Genomic DNA, 18,116 nt, shown 5'->3' with positions numbered 1-18,116 from the left:
ATGACCCTTGGGCAAAGGGCGTGGTCTCAAGGTCACTTCAAAGTTGACCAAAATTTACACTTATTAAAAACGTTGATATTTTGCTTACTATAATGACTAGGATCATCAAATCTTGTAAGTTGATGCATCTCAGGACTTGACATGTTAATACAAAAGTAGGTCACGGTGACCTACCTTTTAAATTTTACGGGCTTTTGTTTTCAAATTGATTTGGAGGCATATTTTGGACACTTTAAGGCCTATGATCATAAAACTTTGTCAGTTGGTGCATCTTGGGTCCACAAACAACATCAACTTAAAAGTAGGTCATCGTGACCTACTTTTTGAATTTTATGGCTAATCTTTTCTAAAACATTTAATCCCATTATTTCAAACACCGAGAGGTTTAGAATCACCAATTCTTGTAAGTTGATGCGTCTAGAGGCGTTAAAACATATTTTTCAGAAAGTAGGTCACTATGACCTACTTTTTGAACTTTGTAGGCATTTGTTTTCAAATTGTTTAAAAGGCATATTTTGAATACTATTAGACCTATGATCATCAAATTTTGTCAGTTGATGCATCTTTGGTCTTCAGAAAATGTTGACCAAAAAGTAGGTCACTGTGACCTACTTTCAACATTTTATGGCTAGAATTAAGTACCTCGGGTACTAATTGGCTTAGAATCATTAAAATTTGTCAGTTGATGCATTTTGGGTTTTCGGAGATTAACGACCAAAAAGTAGGTCACAGTGACCTACTTTTGACATTTTATGGCTATATTTTAGTATCTCAGATACTTATTGGCTTAGAATCATCAAACTTTGTCATTTGATGCATCTAGTTGTATGTATCTCAGGTACTAATTGGTTTAGAATCATCAAATTTTGTCACAGTGACCTATTTTTGACATTTTATGGCTAGTTTTATGTATCTCAGGTACTGATTGGCTTAGAATCATCAAACTTTGTCATTTGATGCATCTTATGTTTTTGGAGAATGTCAACCAAAAAGTAGGTCAAAAAGTAGGTCACAGTGACCTACTTTTGTCATTTTATGGCTATATTTAGGTATTGACTGGTTTAAAATCATCAAACTTTGTTATTTGATGCATTTTGGGTCTACTGTTCTTAATGATGATCAAAATATAGTCACACTGACCTACTTGTGACATTTATGGCTACAGGTAAATATCAGTATCTCAAACATGGGATATCTCGAATACCCCGCTTATGTCGAAGTCGATCGCCGGTCCCGGTCATTTTCTCTCTATATGATTTAAAAAACACCTGATATCTCGAAAACGGTAATCTCGAATACCCCGCTTATGTCGAAGCACATTCAAAGTCCCAAGCCCTTTTTTACCTTGCACATCTCGAAGTGCAGTGAATTTTTCGGTCTATTGAACACACCTGGCATCGTGACTTCACACATTCTCGCCAGTGGCTATTAATTAACACCTTCAAACCTGGGGAATCATAATTAATCCCAAGCTCATGTTGGGTATCTGTGACAGGTTAACTGGTATGTCAGCTTGGGTGTTTGGTGTAGTCTACGACAGATAAAACAAACCACTTCACAGCAACTCGGAAATTAAATTACCGATATTGATTCAATATTATGCTCTGTATAATTAATTTCCTAAATTCATAAAACAAAAATATATTTCACAATAAACTTAAACAGTTAAGTTGCAGTGCATAATGAACAGTGATTGATTACATTCATGTTTATCTGTGTATAAATAGATAACCTTGACCGCCATTTGCATTGTTAGTTTCGTAAACTATGTGTTCCTTAGTAGTACTTATAATGTTATACATGTAAGCTATTAATATCAAGTACACAGTTTGAATACGTTTTTTTTAAAAACATTTTGCACTAAATTTCAAATTATGTTTTTAAAAAATCTCGTCTTACTTATTGGCTTACGGAGAAGGTTCTTCAACTATAACGCTAATGATACATCCCGTTTGACCACGTCAGCATGGCCCGGAAAATGTAAATTTGCTGAATATGCAATAAGGCATGCATATTGAATTGTTTTACAATTATACACGATAAAGAAAACAACAGCATTGTTTTTCTTAATATTTATTGCGAATATGCCTAGACTTTACCATAAAGACTGCATGTTTTGTAATACAGGATAGTGTTTAAGATATAGGAAAAAACTTTTCGTTGATTCGACTTTGGAAGATAACTTCAAGTATAAAATATTAGAATCGTTGGCTATAAATTTCGAGATTATATTTCACTTTTTTAAGTATTCTAGGGTAAATTGGCTTAGAATTGTCAAATTTTGTCAGTTTATGCACGTTGATTTTGCGTTAGAAATAGGAAATAAGTAGGTCACTGTGACCCACTTTTGAATATCTCAAGTACTTATTGCGGGGAATCAATCTTTGTCAATTAATGCATCTTGTGTCCTCAGAAAATTTCAATCAAAAAGTAGGTCACCATGACCTACTTATAGTATTTTATTGTTACATTTAAATATCTTCAGCCCTAACTGGCTAAGAATCATCAAACTTTGTCAGTTGATGCATCTTGGGTCTTAGGATAGATTGTGTAATTTATCAGAAGAGCGATTCAAGTCCCTTGGGCCTCTTGTTGACTTCTTCTCTGGAACCACTGCACCAATTTTAATAAAAACAAAATTTCACATGCATTTAGATTCCTGGGACAGTGGTTTAAGGGTTTCAACTTGTATAAATGAGGAAAAATAATTTTGAAAGTAGAAAATTGAAGGGTTTGGTCATTAAAATAATCTTCATTTTAAGAGCTACAGCCTCTTAAAAATACTGTCTATTTCTATTATCTAATAGAGTCCAATCTGCAAGTGCTGAAAAGCCTTGGAGACAATCTTCATCCAATCTTTACAAGCTAATTAAGAGAATCTGCTGTGTCCCCCAATTAAGGAAGAGCATGTGCAGAGTGGGTGGGGTGGGAAGGGGGTGGGGGTTGAGGGAGTTATGGTATAAAATTTAATTGCAAAAACTCAAAACCTTCTTGAGACTTTGACTACAAAACTATGGAAAGGAAATGAAAGTTTTAACTTAAGCACACACACACACACAAAATTTATTAATTTACGATCTTGACCCTCAAACTTTTTTATTCAAAATTATTAGGGGTCTTGCTTAGGCCATAGGGAATTTCACTGAAAAGCTTAAAGGTTTCTCGAGATATCACACAGAAACCAAAGTGTTAAAACAGACAGAATTTATTACCTTGACCTATAACCTCAAAATCAATAGGGGTCTATCTCAGGCCATGGGTAGTTTTGTAAAATTTCATTGCAAAAGCTCAAAAGCTTCTTCTCCTGATATCACATGAAATTGAAAGTGTAATAGACAGATAGAGATGGACAGACTGAAATTAATATTCCCCCTTTCAGTGAAAGAGGGGGACAAAAAGACTTTACAATTAAGTGTATTTTAGCTCACATGAGCTGAAAACTCAAGTGAGATTTTCTGATCACCAATTGTCTGTCATCCTACCGTCTAGCTGTCAGTCTGTCTGTAAACTTTTCAGATTTTCAACTTCTTATCAAGAATCACAGGGCCAATTTTAATCATACTTAGTACAAAGCATCCTTGAGTAAAGGGGAATTAAAATTTAAAAATGAAAGGCCAAGTTCCCTTGCAAGGGGGAATAAACAAGAAACACCAAAATAGGGTGGGTCATTATTAAAAAAAATCTTCTTCTGAAGATCCACTGGGTCAGAAAAGCAGAAACTTATTTGAAAGCATCCTGATGTAGTGTAGATTCTGAATTGTTCAAATCAAGACCCAGGGTTAGAGCAGGTCCACAATAGGGAATCAAAGTTTTACATTGATATATACAGGAATATCTTAATAAATTCTTATTAAGAACCACTTGGCCAGAAATAGATGAAACATTCAGAAGCATCCTGGGGTAATGTAGATTCTAAATTGTTCAAATCATGACCTCTGGAGGGTAGGGTGGGGCCACAATAGGAAATCCCAAGTTTTACATTGAATTGTATAGGAATTTTTTCTTTTAAATCTTCTCAAGAATCACTGGGCTAGAAGAGCTGAAACTTCTGTGGAAGCATCCTGGGGTAGTTTAGATTCAAAATTGTCCAAATCATTACCCCTGACAGTAGGGTTTGATAGGGATATGCGATTTTTTCGGTATAGTGGTATATCACAATTTTTTATTGCGTGATACGTATCGTGATATGGAGACCTAAATACCAGTATTTAGGTACATATCATAAAGTCCAGAAATTACCTGGGGTATTCATTTATTTGTTCAATCTTTCAAATTATAATTACAGAAAGTCTTAAAAAAAATGTTGTTAAAGGTGAAAAGAATGGCATCTTACCAATTTACCATCCAAACATGATTGATTTTGTGTACATAAAAATTTCAAAAAAGTGAAATTTTGTTTTTCTAGCATATTTTTAAGAAAAATAATGACCATTCATTTAAAATCATTGTAAAAATTGCTTGTAAAAATATCATGATATTATCGGGATATTTTAGGAAAAAATCGTGATATATTGCGATACGAGATTTTTGGCGATACCCATCCCTAGCCGGTATGACTCTTTCACAATAAATTACACACAGGCATTAGATTTTATAAAGATACAAAATATTTATTGTTAAATCATGCTGCATTATGAGGTGCATTGTAGGCGAGATGACGTCAATTTTAGAAATCAGGTATATATGCAGTTTGATTTACAATGTAATTTAATTCTAGAAAATGATTAGAAACGTGTAAACATTACCAAATATAAAATGTTTTTATTTTGTTATGCTGTAACAGTCATTATGATTAAATCTACCACCGATGACGTCATATGTGTACATCCAGTATATGGAATTAATTTTGTAAAGAGAATTTGGCTAAGACATGTTGATATTGCGTAAAATGGAGTTGTAATTCCCTATGAAATGAAATATCGGAAATATTGTGTTATATTCATATATTTCAATTAATTAACAAGTAGTTAATTTATTTTCATTGATTATATTCTCTTTCGAAGATGCAAATATCATTATCTTTTGATTTATTTTAAAAAATTTTAAGAACAACAACAAGCTGGATATTTCAAAACATACGAGGACAACTCTTGAAAGATATATATTTTGATAACAAGAGCCTGTTCCCGAGTTAAGCATGGTTGTAAATAAAAGTGAGAAATATGTATAAAATTCAAAACAAAGGGTAAGGTGTGCTGAAATGTGTGGATTAATATTTTAAAATCTCCAATTCGATTTTTGTCAAAATAGATATTTTTCAGCTATATTACATACTCAAAGAAATTATAAATTGATATTGTTGACAAGCCTTTTTGTTAAAAAATTTTGCTATTAATAAAGTCACGTGATGATATTTTGCGTTAGGCTATTTTGTATGCAATAGTAAATAACAGTTTACGTTTATATATTTTGATAACTTATTAAACTTTTTTCTTCAAAAAGTCTATTTCCCTAGCCGGTATGCTTCCTTCACATACCCGGTATTACAAGGGGGAAATCTAGTTAAAAACAGCACAGCCAAAGTTACTCAGGTGAGAGATGTGGTCCAAGGGCCTCTTGTTTTGTTCAAAATGGTATCTAAGTATCTATAGGCCATAAGGGCATATTGTAATTAAATTCAAATGGAACTCAGGTATTGATTTCTGAACAAATGTTTTTTTTTTAAAGGAGGAGATTACTTGGATGCTGAAAGAAGAGAATATTTGTAAATTGTTAAATGGCTTGAATGATCTAATTGATGAAAACCCAGAAAAAGGAAAGAAGGGATGGTAAATATTTTATTTGTCAATCTATTATTACAAATAAAACTAAATGATTCAGAAATTAAATAGAATATTAAACACTGAAGAGGCATAATATGTGCTTTATTTTTATACAAACCTTGAGCATCTTAAACAGATTATTCACCACATCTATTCAGTTTCTTTTTGAATGCCTTTTTAAATGCAAGTATCTTAATGTGAAATGAAATTTAAGAAAATAACGTGTAAAATAAGAAATCCCCCTTTTAGGCGCCCCTCTGGCAATGCTGCTGAGGACGTGCTCGCTCACACTGCTCCCTATAAACTGAAGGAGAAGGAACGCTTACAAGGAATCTTGTCAGATCTGCAGTCCCAGAATAAACTTCTTAAGGATGCACTCCGAGCCAAACAGACAAGACTTCAGAATACACAGCAGAGGATAGAACAGAAGGCAGAGCAGTGGAAACAGGTTAGTGTAGCATGTCATGTGGAAATAGAAATGACCACTCCTTACTAAGCTTTGTTTTAATCAGTGGAACTCTGGAATTTTTTCTCTCATTATTGCAAGGGCATGGTAGAAATGTTAATATTGAGCATTCCACCATGGTATGTAGAGTCCTTAGAGTAAGTGTGGGGCTGTAATATTTGCTAGTGGTTTTTAATGGGACTATAAAAAATGTTGTACCGGTATGTGTTTAAAAATTTGAAGAAGACCAGCAAAGATAAAGTAAAACTTCAGTTGAGCAAAATTGCCAATGGGCTCTGTAAAAATACATTTATTTTTTCGAAATCAAATAAATGTTAATATTTTATTTCAGATTGATGAAATGGCTGACAGATTTGATGTAGAAGAGGCAAAGCAGTTTCTTGTGAAATATTCCAATTATTCCAGCATAAGATGATAAGACGTTTTCAAACTATTTAAAGTACATGTACATGTATTTTGTTTATTCCAACGTTAAATGGTTCAAAGTTGTGCTGAACTTTATACTGTTATATGATGTTCTGGTTTTGACAATTAGGAGGCAATAGGTCTTGAACCTTTTGTTTATTTGCTGTAATACATCTTTCCTATAAAAGATTTAAAGTAAAATTATTTACTGAAAGAGAATGACAAAAAATAAATCAACCATAAAATCTCTTCATCTCTTAAAAATCTAGAAGAGGTTTAATATTTTTCCCCAGTCTCACTATGTTGATCATTGAAATACTGAGACACAATTTATTTCAAATTTTAAAACGGAAAACTTTTGGAAAAAATAAGATCAAAACCAGGATTTATAGTACAGACTTATTAAACAAAAATGGCTAGTCCTATCCAATTTTTACTACCTGGTAATTTCTGACAAATATGAGCTAATTTCAATGTTTTGCTTTTGTAAATGTTCAATATTTATACCACAATTACCATATTAAACACTTGTGAATACTCTGCAATGGGACATGTATAGTGATAAGATTGAAAGAAATTTTTGAATGTAGATTTTTATCAGTCATTGAACTTTTAACCTTGAGCCTTATAAGTAAGAGTAGTGGTAATTGATTTTTCCTCTGTTCAGTAAAGTTTTAGCTCTACTTGTCAGAGACCATAAGAGCTTAAGCAATAGTAAAGTGGTTGTCCGATGAACGGTGTCACCATGGTTACTAAAATTGAAATTTTTGTGAAATACTTTCAAAATAATTGTCATTATTGTATTTTTGGTTTTGATAAATGAAGTTACCATGGTAACTAAAATTGAAATTGCTGTAAAATTTCTTTAAGGACAGATGATACAAACAAAAAAATCGATGCCTGGATTGGTATATATTTCTGGGCCTAATTTCATTGAAAATGATGCAAATAATAAATTTCTAGAATATAAAGATATTGTAAACCTTCTATGATATTCAAAATTCTTTATCACTAAAACCATCCTTATTAGTCTATACAAATATTTTTCACTTCAAATCCCATTTTTGTGAAAATTTGAATAAAAATAAAACTACGTGGTAAAACTTGTTCATTTTATTGATAAAAAATGACTCAAATTGGTATTATCAAATTTTTTGACAAAAGTTTGTTTGTATCGTCTGTCCTTAAGAGGTGTCTCCTACAGCTGTAGTCATATTGCAATCTTGCTACAGAAAGAGGCTAAATCAAGAATCGTTATTGTATTCATGCTTTTGCAAAGTTGCAAGTCCAACTGCTACTTTTTTCTTCCTTTGTTTTAGTACAAACCAGTAGAGCTACAGTATTGACAAGACTTCTGCTTGTTGAAAAAAATCTTTTTAATGATTTAAAAAACGAAATGAATCTAGATAAATATCTAGTGATAAAATTGTGTTTTGTTATTTAATGTCCCTTCCTGAATTTTTTACTCATATTTACACATGATTTAGATGAAACCACTTTCTGTTAGAGGGCTGCAAATTAAGTCATTTGAGCATTGAGGAATCTTTTTCATGCTACCACTTTTTGCAATAAGGGACCTCGGTTTATACAATCTCATCCAAAAACACAGATCACCAAGTTCCATGGTGGAATTCAAATCCCTACACAAGTATCAGTTCCCTACTCGGCTCCCCTAGAGCAAACGCTCTAAACCACTGTCCAAACGGCACGTCCAGTAAATTTCTTCAAACGGGATCATTTTATTCAACATACTTATTGAGACCCAAAGTGGTGATTTTAGAAAATTGAGCTGTGTCATAGAATCGTAAACTTAAACTTTATGGTAGAATTTTGATCCGTGGGGGGTGTAAATTTCAACGTTGAATATTGAGGTTGTGTTGAATCACAGGCTCCTGAATTCTTATCAATCAGACGCTCAGTAAGCGAAATATCGAAAAAGTCCACCCCCTCTATATATGAATACATCTGTATAATTTATGTATTTATATACATGTATAGAGGGGGTAGAATTTTTCTAAATTTAGTGTCTGATTGATAAAAATTCAGGTGGTTGTGGTTGAATTTTACGGACGCGTATAAGGACCGAGTAATTATTTTTAAGGTACTTTCACCCTCCTATGATGTCATAGGTTTTTGCAAAAAACTGTTATTAGTTTACATTCACACCTAATAGAACAATATATTTTGGAAGTATGCTTTACAATAGGTGTAATGATAAATATTGTTTAGTAAAATAATTTGAAAAATGCATATTTTCTTTCATTTATTAATTATTCAACCTTTAAAAATTGTTGACAAGAGCAATAACTCCATCTAAGGGCTCTTCATTCAGGCATTTGCTTTATTTTTCTTCTAAGGTAAAGTAGTTTCCTTGATATTCACAATTCAAAAAAATCTTATAAGTAAGAAGTATTTAGGGAAATTCAGCATCAGAATTCAGTATTTTAACCAGTTTTTACATATTTTTCATAATACTGTTTAAAAAAAATGTGCAATTTTGTATGTTGAAATAGACTCGTGTTTATTTATGTTTCGCATCTTAAATAATATGGTGACCTATACATTTTTTGCATTAATTAGAAAATTTAAAGTATATTAAATGAAAATAAACAGTTTTTGTACTTTGAACCATTAGAATTGTGAGGGTGGAAACACCTTAAAGAGGGTAATTCCAATCTAAAGCTGATAATTCAAACTTAAATTTTGGCTTTTACAACTTTAAAGTTAGTCCGAAATATATGGAGTTTTCCAGGCTTTTCATGTTTTGTGTTATTTGGAATTTTCAACGTTAAATAAAGCGGCAACTAATTTAGATCGTATTTCGCTGCTTGGTCGTGGAATTAATTTTGATCCTGAATCTTTTCTTCTTGGGAAAAAATATACGAGGTTGTACAAGTTCGTGGACAAATGCTTTATATATGAGGCGCCTTTTTGGTATTTACTGGCAAAACGTGACATCACCTATTCGAATAAGTGTTATCACTCATTCAAATTGAATAGGTGATGTCACCAATTCATATCAAAGAGGTGATATCGCTTATTCAAATACGAGGGGTGATCAAAAAGTTCGCAAACTAAGTGAATAACTTCCATACAAGAAACAATATTTGGTTTTAATGTTGATTATATTTTAAATTAATCCTCCCCGATTTTAATGCACATCAACCACCGTTCTGCGCATGCGCGAATCACGTGATATTGGCGGTCACGTGACCCCCTCCGTAGCGTTCTGTCACAAATGTTAAAAGATTTTTTCGAGTTTTATATTTCTTTCCATGTGAGTTAATTTTTATGACAAGAACAGTTAATTTGTCAGAAATGGTCATATCTCGGCAACAGAATGGGTGGATAATAACATCCTTTCCAAAAATAAGCATGGCGACCATTAAAACACAAATCTTCTGTCTCAGGAGAGACCTTTAGGGGTGGATAGAGAATGGGTGCATCCTTTTTATCATATCTAATATGTTTAAAAGCTAAAGTAAACGATATCTTAGGTATTTAATACTTATATCATTGTTCAAATATCCTTTTTATCATATCTAATATGTTTAAAATCTAAAGTAAACGATATCTTAGGTATTTAATACTTATATCATTGTTCAAATATTTAACTATTTTTCAGTGCTACTAGGAGGTCTTTGATAGCAAATTGCTTAATTAAAAATACATATCTTTTCAAACTTGCTTTCACTGGGCTTTTTAACCATCAGCCTTCCTTCACTAAACGATTAATCCAATCATTAATTGAATTTATAGGAACTCATTTATCTCAGGAAACTGTGTACAAATTATTATATGATACTGTAGAGGGATTTCTAAGATATTACAATAAATTGTACAGTCGTTTGTTGAACGAGTTCGATCAACCATTTTTCGTCACAAGTGACCTAAATAGTGACGTCATTTTCACATTGTGACGTCACAAACAAGGAGAGAAACTTTATCCAGCATATGCTATTTATATACCTTGTGTATGGCTATGTCAAACTCCATACAGTGTCAATTCTCCGGGACTACTCTCGTTCCCTACGAATAATGCCACTGCCACAGGCTTTCCAAACTTTTTCCAAAATCTGGAAAATTGGCTTGCGCGAGTAATTCGGTTTTCAAAAATTTCAAACTGAATGTTGTGTATAAGTTTAATGATGAAAATAAAGGAAAATAACAATCGTTCTATTTATTTTTGATATGGAGTTGTAGCGTAACGTAATACTGAGCTGTCTGGAGCTTGTGGCTATGTGTGTACCGAATTTCATTCTAATCTGAATTGTGGTTTTGTAGATATAGAGATAGTTTGCGAACTTTTTGATCACCCCTCGTAGGTAATATCTCTTGCTCGAATAAGTGAATACACTCATTCAAATTTAATCTATTAGGTGATACCACCAATTCAAATCAAATAGGTGATATCACCTACTTAAATAGGTGATGTCACTTATTCGAAAAGGTGATATCACTTATTCTAATAGCTGATATCACTTATGGGAATATTCAGAATCTGACTAATTGATATCACTTCTTCGAATATAGGTGATAAAATTCCAGGACAAGTACATGTATTATTTTTACATTCTATAACCCAAAAATTCGTTTTCCGTCGGGGGCTAAACCCCCTGCTCTGCCCTGCTGGGAGCCTAAGACGGCCCACAGACCCCCGGCCACAAAATTTTTGTCTCACTTCATAATAAGGTCAAGCGACGCCCCTGGGTCACATCACTGTTTGGCAGTAAATACCATATATACGGCACGCCAAATCCACAAAAATGAGATAAACATAGTTTCACAGTCTATAAACTAGGTTTATCGGTTGTAAACTATAGTTTACAGACTGTAACCTATAGTGAACAACGTTAATCTATATTTTACATCTGTAAACCATAGTTAACGCTATAATCTATGTTTCAGAACCGTAAACTATACTTTTTACTGAAAACAATCATTTGCGATTGCAAAACATGGTTTACAACTTTTAACAACTGTTAAATATAGTTTTACGGTTGAAAACTAGTCTATAGTTAACAAATAATAAATATTAACTATAGTTCACGGTTTGTAAACTATAGCTTACAGTCGATAAACCTAGTTTACCAACTGTGAAAATATGTTTAGCTCATTTATGTGAATTTTTCTGTAGCGCGACAAACCCTTTAGGTGAAAGATTAAATCAGACCTATTTTTATATACATATGAAGCAGGATTTGTGTAAAATCTTATGCGTAAAAAGAAGAAATCACTTGCTACATGTCCTTCAACTCGACATTTAGATATATCGACGATGTGTTGTCTATTAACAATGGTAATTTCCATTCTTATGTCGATAGGATACTAGTATATATTATATATCCTGGTGAGCTTGAGGTAAAAGATACCACAGAGTCTGACACATCTGTTTCATATTTGGATATTTTACTTGGAAAAAGACGTTAATGGTAATCTAACAATCAATCTGTATAAGCATGATGCCACTTTAACTTCTCTATCGTCAACTTCCCTTACTTATACAGCAATTTACCTTCATCACCTGCATACGGAGTTTATATACTAGTATCTCAGTTAATTGGAAACGCAATAGCATGTTCTACGAATGAACAATTTCTGAAACGAGGTAAATCTTATCATCAAGTTGACAAATAAGTTGCTGAAACAAGAATATCAGCAGGAGTCTCGTTTTAAGTCATCATTTCGTAAGTTATAAGGTCGATACACTGACCTTGTCAGCAGATTGTCACAGGGAGCGCACGGCGGCTGTGACTGGTCTGCAGGGGATGCTCACTCTTCCATGGCACCTTATCACACCTCTGATGTTTAAGTGGCCCGTGTTTGCTCTGCTCATATTTTGTATTGTTTTATGGACTTTTGATCTTGAATACTGTTCGTTATCTCCATATGTTTCATCCAAGTTTCTCTTAAATACATTTTATACAAAGACAATGTTGTTACTTTCTTTGTCAGCACTTAAAAACCGAGGCCCCATGTCAGCGGCAGGCGTTGGCATAATAAAGATCCCTCACTGCTCAATGGCCCTGAGTGCCGAGTAAATGTCAAATTTGAAGCCCTTCACCGGCATACGGTGACGTCTCTATATGAATGAAAAATTCTCGAGAAGGACGTTAAACAACATACAATCAATCAATCAATCAATCTTTGTCAGCAGGGATCAGTACGTACTGACTACTGATCATGTAATCCATCTAATTTTTTTTTTGGATTACTAAATACAAAAGGATAGATGAATTACTGGAAAGTATGAAATGAAATACAGCAACATTTAACTATTTTATTATCACAAGTAAAACAAATGCTACATTTGAGGCAATAAACGCCAACAAAGAAAAAATAGCAAAAACAATGTCGCTGCACCTTCCAACATCTGTCCAATTGATGACATCAGTTTTCTCCGACTTTCTGACGTCACTCAGAGAAATGGAAGTCGTAATTTGCTTACCATTTTCGATTTTATAAATTTCGTATGTTTCTTCGTAATCATATTTGTCCTCGCTTTTGTTAGAACAACATTTCTTGCATAAAATAAAGCGGCAGACGGCTTGTAGACATACGGGTACTCTTCTCGAGTCTGGCATGTCGTAAAAATACAGGGAAACAATTGTTAATGTGGTCACCAGTACGCTTAGAACGAGGTCTATAAGAAGTTTAATGCACAACAGAGAAATCTGGGGCCGTGAGACATGTGGTAGTTTGTCAGAAGCTATTGTCTGGAACACTGCTATAGCAAGAAGAACCGTAATGGAGTAACCGACCCTTTCTCCGGATTCTGCGGGCAGGAGAAAGACAAGAATGTTTAATAAACCAATGACGATGATGGGGAGAATCATATTGATGAGATAGAACGTCGGCATTCTGGTTAATGTTAGTTTGATAACCATAGAATTAATTTGATTTGTAGTGTCTTTGAAAACAAAAACGGAGGTGGCAGTAAGGTTCCATAATCCATGTTCCGAATACAAGTAAGTGTTGACATCGTCACGCATGGAGTGAAATACCACTTCGTAAAGACTGTATCCCCATGAACTGAAATACAAGAAGCAGTTCTGAGTGTCATAAGGATAATAGTATATGTTTGGCGTACAGGAGGTGGTGAACACATCCGCCGGGGACCAGTAAGATGTTCCCTCGTTATCATACCTAACGGGTACGTCATCCGTACCCAGTTTACGGAAGTCGCTATGAGACGTGGTGAGCATAATATTTGGTACCCAAACGTCCTTACTCTCAAACATCACATTATTAGTACCATTGTACTCATCTGGGTCCCATTTCATTCGATAATCCTCCCACTGTAGGAAGAAGAAGCCGACTATGGCGAGTTTTCCGTTCACTTCGTCGTATTCAGCAATCTTTATGATATTAAACATAAAGGAGATGGAAGTTCTCTGCGACAAATCCTTGCTCCCTCTAATCATATCATTATAGCCATCAAGTAGCTTTCTGGACAGCTTATAGACATCTTCGTGGTAAGTCGATCCCACAGTCCCGATCAGTAAAAGGAAGAAAATCACAATTCTGGCCATTGTCACCTTCTCTCTGTAAAGGGAGTTCATTTGTACGGTGTCCTAAAATCCAGGGGTAATGTCAAGTGTTACGCTTCAAGAATCCTTAATAATAAAAAAAACTTGAATATTCTGCTGGATTCAGTTATTTAAATGACGGGTACCTGAGGACAGTTAACGTCCAATTCACTGTTTAATTGTCATCGATTGCAATAAAAGCACTATAACAGTTCCTGAGGTCTAATGGCATTGGCGGCCTATATTCGTCAACTATCAACATTTATATAACATCTGATACCCCTAATTGATAGTAGTTAACGCTTTTGAGAGAGATAGTCTTAAAAAATAGTTGTAACTTTAACTTCATATACTGAATACATAAACAAACTGAAAACCTGAGAAAGTCTGGCTATATTTTTTGTGAATATAAATGGAGAAATATACGGTGCATGCAAAAAATGAACACATGACAGCATGTTTAAATTTGTTACAATTACATGTAATGATATGGAGATGATGAAGTGAGTTTTTGAACCGAATCTACGGTTAATTGGTACTGGTCCTGAATTGATGATTTCTAATGTAGATAAACCGAATCAATAAACATCTTTCCCGATATAATCGAGGAGATATATTATTGGTATTGAACTCTTAATTTTTCTGTCTGAAAATATATATTAACATATTAAAAATCCTGTTTATTGATGTCTACACCCAAATCTGTACTTAAATGATTTCGCAATTCAATACTATTGTTTGGGTGTATTGATACGATCAAGCAATTATTTCACAAGAAGATTTAACAGTTTACGAATTTAAGTGTTTCGTGTTAGGAAAGCAAACAAAAAGCTTTTACTCTTCTAAAGCCTCTTACGTGTATCCCTCTTTTATTGTCCTGTTTGTGTTTGACTCGTACCGGATATCTCATTTGTAAACGATATTACTTTGCATTAACAACATAAGACATGTCCTAATGAAAATATTTACTCTGTAGATCAAGACTTGAATCCAAAGAGTATATATTAAACCTCTAACAATGTTCAACAGATTTAGCCCATGCAGTTTTATAATTTTCGGGTGATTTTCAAAAAGCCAGACGATTGTACAAATATGAAGTGTGAAATGATATTCATGCAAGTCTTAAAAGATATTACAATAACATTTATAAATGTTTCCAATCTTCACCTTTAAAACGAGAGTTACTGTGAGCACTCAGATCTCACCAAATGAGAAATGAGACCCCTCCCCCGCCTCTCATATAATTATAATGGCAACGTCCATTTTTTGCTCTGGGGGACCCAAAATAAGTGTCAGATCAAAAAGTAAAATAGGAGGTACACAACAGCAGAATGTTGTAAAGAATCTGTGAAAGTGTTAATTTTTTTCAGTGATGATAGGAGGAGTTGCGGATAAGAGATGGGTACCATTCAATATTATATAAGAATGACAATGTCCATATTTTGCTATGGGAAACCCAAAATATGTGTCATAAAAAATAAACTTTTGTAACAAAGATTAAATTAAAACAGTTATTTCATTTAATGTTTTTTTAGTTTTCACACAAACTTATAATTTTACCATGCATTTTCATTCGTTTGCCTTTGAATTTCATTTTTGTGAATCAAACCTTTGTTTTGAAAGAATTGCTATTCTTTATGGTTCACGAAAAACTTGTATACTCTAGTATATATGCTAAAATTATTGATGGTATGTATTCAAAATGTTGAAAATATATCATTATTTGAATATGTTTGGAAAAACGAATGAAATGGATTAAATAGCAACTAATACTTTCCAAGTAATCTCTTCAAATTTTATTGAAATGGGTAACTTTTTTTGACAGACTGTGGGGAAAAAAATCTTGCTTGTTCTTAAACCCATTGTCTCAAGCCACGGCTCGGAGTCCGCATATACTCTCTGGTCGTGGTTTGCGACAATATGTCTGATAATTAAACCAGACCCACCTAACACATTTTCCTTAACATTATTCTCAATAATGTAAGATATTGTCATACTTCCTAATATATTGTATCTTTCAGATAAACAAATCGGTACTTATCATCCTTCTTTGTAAAGGTAGAGGTAAAGTGGAAAAGCATTCCATCTGCAATTATTTTATTGTAGGTATTCTGATCAATTATGACATGATAACATCAAGTTCAAGTTCATTTTATTCACCCAAATCAAGATTGGTACATGGGGTACAAATAACATAATATACAATATATATACAAACTGGTCAAAGGTACATTGAAGATGCATAAAAATTTACACCAAGCACTCTTCATTTTAACACGTGTACAATTTGTTTTCAAATTTGAAAAGTCAAAGAATATTCAAACTTTTCCAACATTTAAAAAGCAATGTACACCATAAATACGATATTTGACCCAAAGAACATCAATATGGACAGCGCGGTGAACACTATATCACTGCTTTTACCGACATCTGTCCACGTGACCTCGGTCTGCTGGTGATCACTATTTGATACAGATTTTGTTATGCCGATCCCATTCTTGATAATATACTCATCGTATTTGTCTTTGATAGTGTCGTTGACTTTGCTTCTACATGTTCTGCACAACACAAATCTTGTTACAGCTGCAATACACGGGGGTACTTTGCAAGATTCTGGCATGTGATAAAAATATAACGTTATTATTGTCAACGTCATCACTAAAGCACTCAGAATTAGATCTGTTAATAGTTTGATGCAAAGCAAGGGAAGATTAGGCTTAGAAACACTTGGCAGATTTTTCTGAAACAATCGTTTGAAAGACTGCAATGGCGAGTAACACAGTGATGGAGTACCCGATCCTTTCTCCGGACTGAGCAGGAAGCAGAAAGACGAAGATGTTGAGTAAACCAACAAACACAATAGGAAGAATCATATTTATCATGTGAAATGTGGGGATTCTCTCCAATACTAGAGTAATATTTATATAAGCGAATCCTCTTGCCGTATCTATGTCTGACAACACTAAAGTATCTATCAAATCCCATGTAGGATGAGGAGTATATACATGCAAAAGAGCTTTATCAATTATAGAATACAGCGCTACTTCACGAGGAGTATAGCCCCATACCACAAAGGACACCAAACAAGTCTGTGTGTCGTATGGGTATTTGTAAACGTCTGGGGTGCATGCTGACGCCCAAAGGTCCCCTGGATACCATTCTGCCCGACCCTCGGCGTTGTATCTTATGAAGAAATTGTTGCCTCCTAGTCTTTTGAAATCTTTTTGGGTAGAGGTTAAAACAATGAAAGGCTTCCAAATATCCGTTTCCTTAAAGATAATAGTGTTTGTATTATTATAGTGCACTGGTTCCCATTTCATCCTCATGTCCGACCAGAATATTGCAAAGTAACCTACAACTGATAATCTTCCATTGACTTCGTCAAATTCTGTAAGACGAATCAGATTAAACCTAAAATACAATATGGTTACTTCTCCCATATCTCTTTGTCCTCGAATCATTTTGTTGTAATTTTGTTGAAGGGTGTTGAAAAGGCGATTAGAAGCTTCGTTCGGTTGTGCAGAATGAGGATATATTGCTAAAGACAAACATAGAAGTATATGTGTCATTGGCAACGGTACTGGATACGCTGTCATAGTTCCAAATATAGGATCTTATATTGCAAGTCCATATGTGATAGTCAAAATAACCCACCGGTCATCAGTGCAATTTACAGAATATATATAAAGCACAGACTCAAGGCCTATCTAAGTCATCAGATAATTTTTGAAGGCAGATGGATTGTTACAGGTATGAAGTGTTCTTTTAGGGAAACAATGGAAAATTCTGTTACGAAATCAGTTGTAAAAACTACATCCTATCATTAGTTATGTCAACTAAATTTTGAATGGCAGATAATATTACATACAGGATTGTTACAGGTATGAAGTGTTCTTTTAGGGAAACAATGGAAAATTCTGTTACGAAATCAGTTGTAGAAACTACATCCTATCA

At 33.7% G+C, this 18,116-nt stretch overlaps 2 protein-coding genes and 1 pseudogene across 2 annotated transcripts; 1 reads left to right on the top strand and 2 right to left on the bottom strand.

Moving 5' to 3' along the window:
* Window positions 1–5,635: 5,635 nt before the first annotated feature.
* Window positions 5,636–7,719, top strand: LOC134239623 (polyamine-modulated factor 1-like). Its single transcript, XM_062721803.1, has 3 exons — window positions 5,636–5,768; window positions 6,012–6,210; window positions 6,560–7,719. The coding sequence occupies exons 1-3, from the start codon at window positions 5,683–5,685 to the stop codon at window positions 6,641–6,643; spliced, it is 369 nt and encodes a 122-aa protein (XP_062577787.1). The 5' UTR covers window positions 5,636–5,682; the 3' UTR covers window positions 6,644–7,719.
* Window positions 7,720–12,899: 5,180 nt separating this feature from the next.
* Window positions 12,900–14,502, bottom strand: LOC134239622 (neuronal acetylcholine receptor subunit alpha-6-like). The gene has a single exon (XM_062721802.1). The coding sequence runs from the start codon at window positions 14,193–14,195 to the stop codon at window positions 12,909–12,911; it is 1,287 nt and encodes a 428-aa protein (XP_062577786.1). The 5' UTR covers window positions 14,196–14,502; the 3' UTR covers window positions 12,900–12,908.
* A 1,995-nt stretch (window positions 14,503–16,497) lies between these two features.
* Window positions 16,498–17,758, bottom strand: LOC134239632 (neuronal acetylcholine receptor subunit alpha-3-like; annotated as a pseudogene).
* Between the last annotated feature and the right edge of the window lie 358 nt (window positions 17,759–18,116).

The sequence above is a fragment of the Saccostrea cucullata genome, unplaced genomic scaffold, assembly GCF_032062105.1.
Source record: "Saccostrea cucullata isolate Sc308-1 unplaced genomic scaffold, CSIRO_AGI_Scuc_v1 ctg80, whole genome shotgun sequence".
In the NCBI taxonomy this organism is placed as follows: Eukaryota; Metazoa; Mollusca; class Bivalvia; order Ostreida; family Ostreidae; genus Saccostrea; species Saccostrea cuccullata.
Note: the sequence above shows the minus strand (reverse complement) of the source record. Positions and strands in the feature narration are given on the sequence as shown.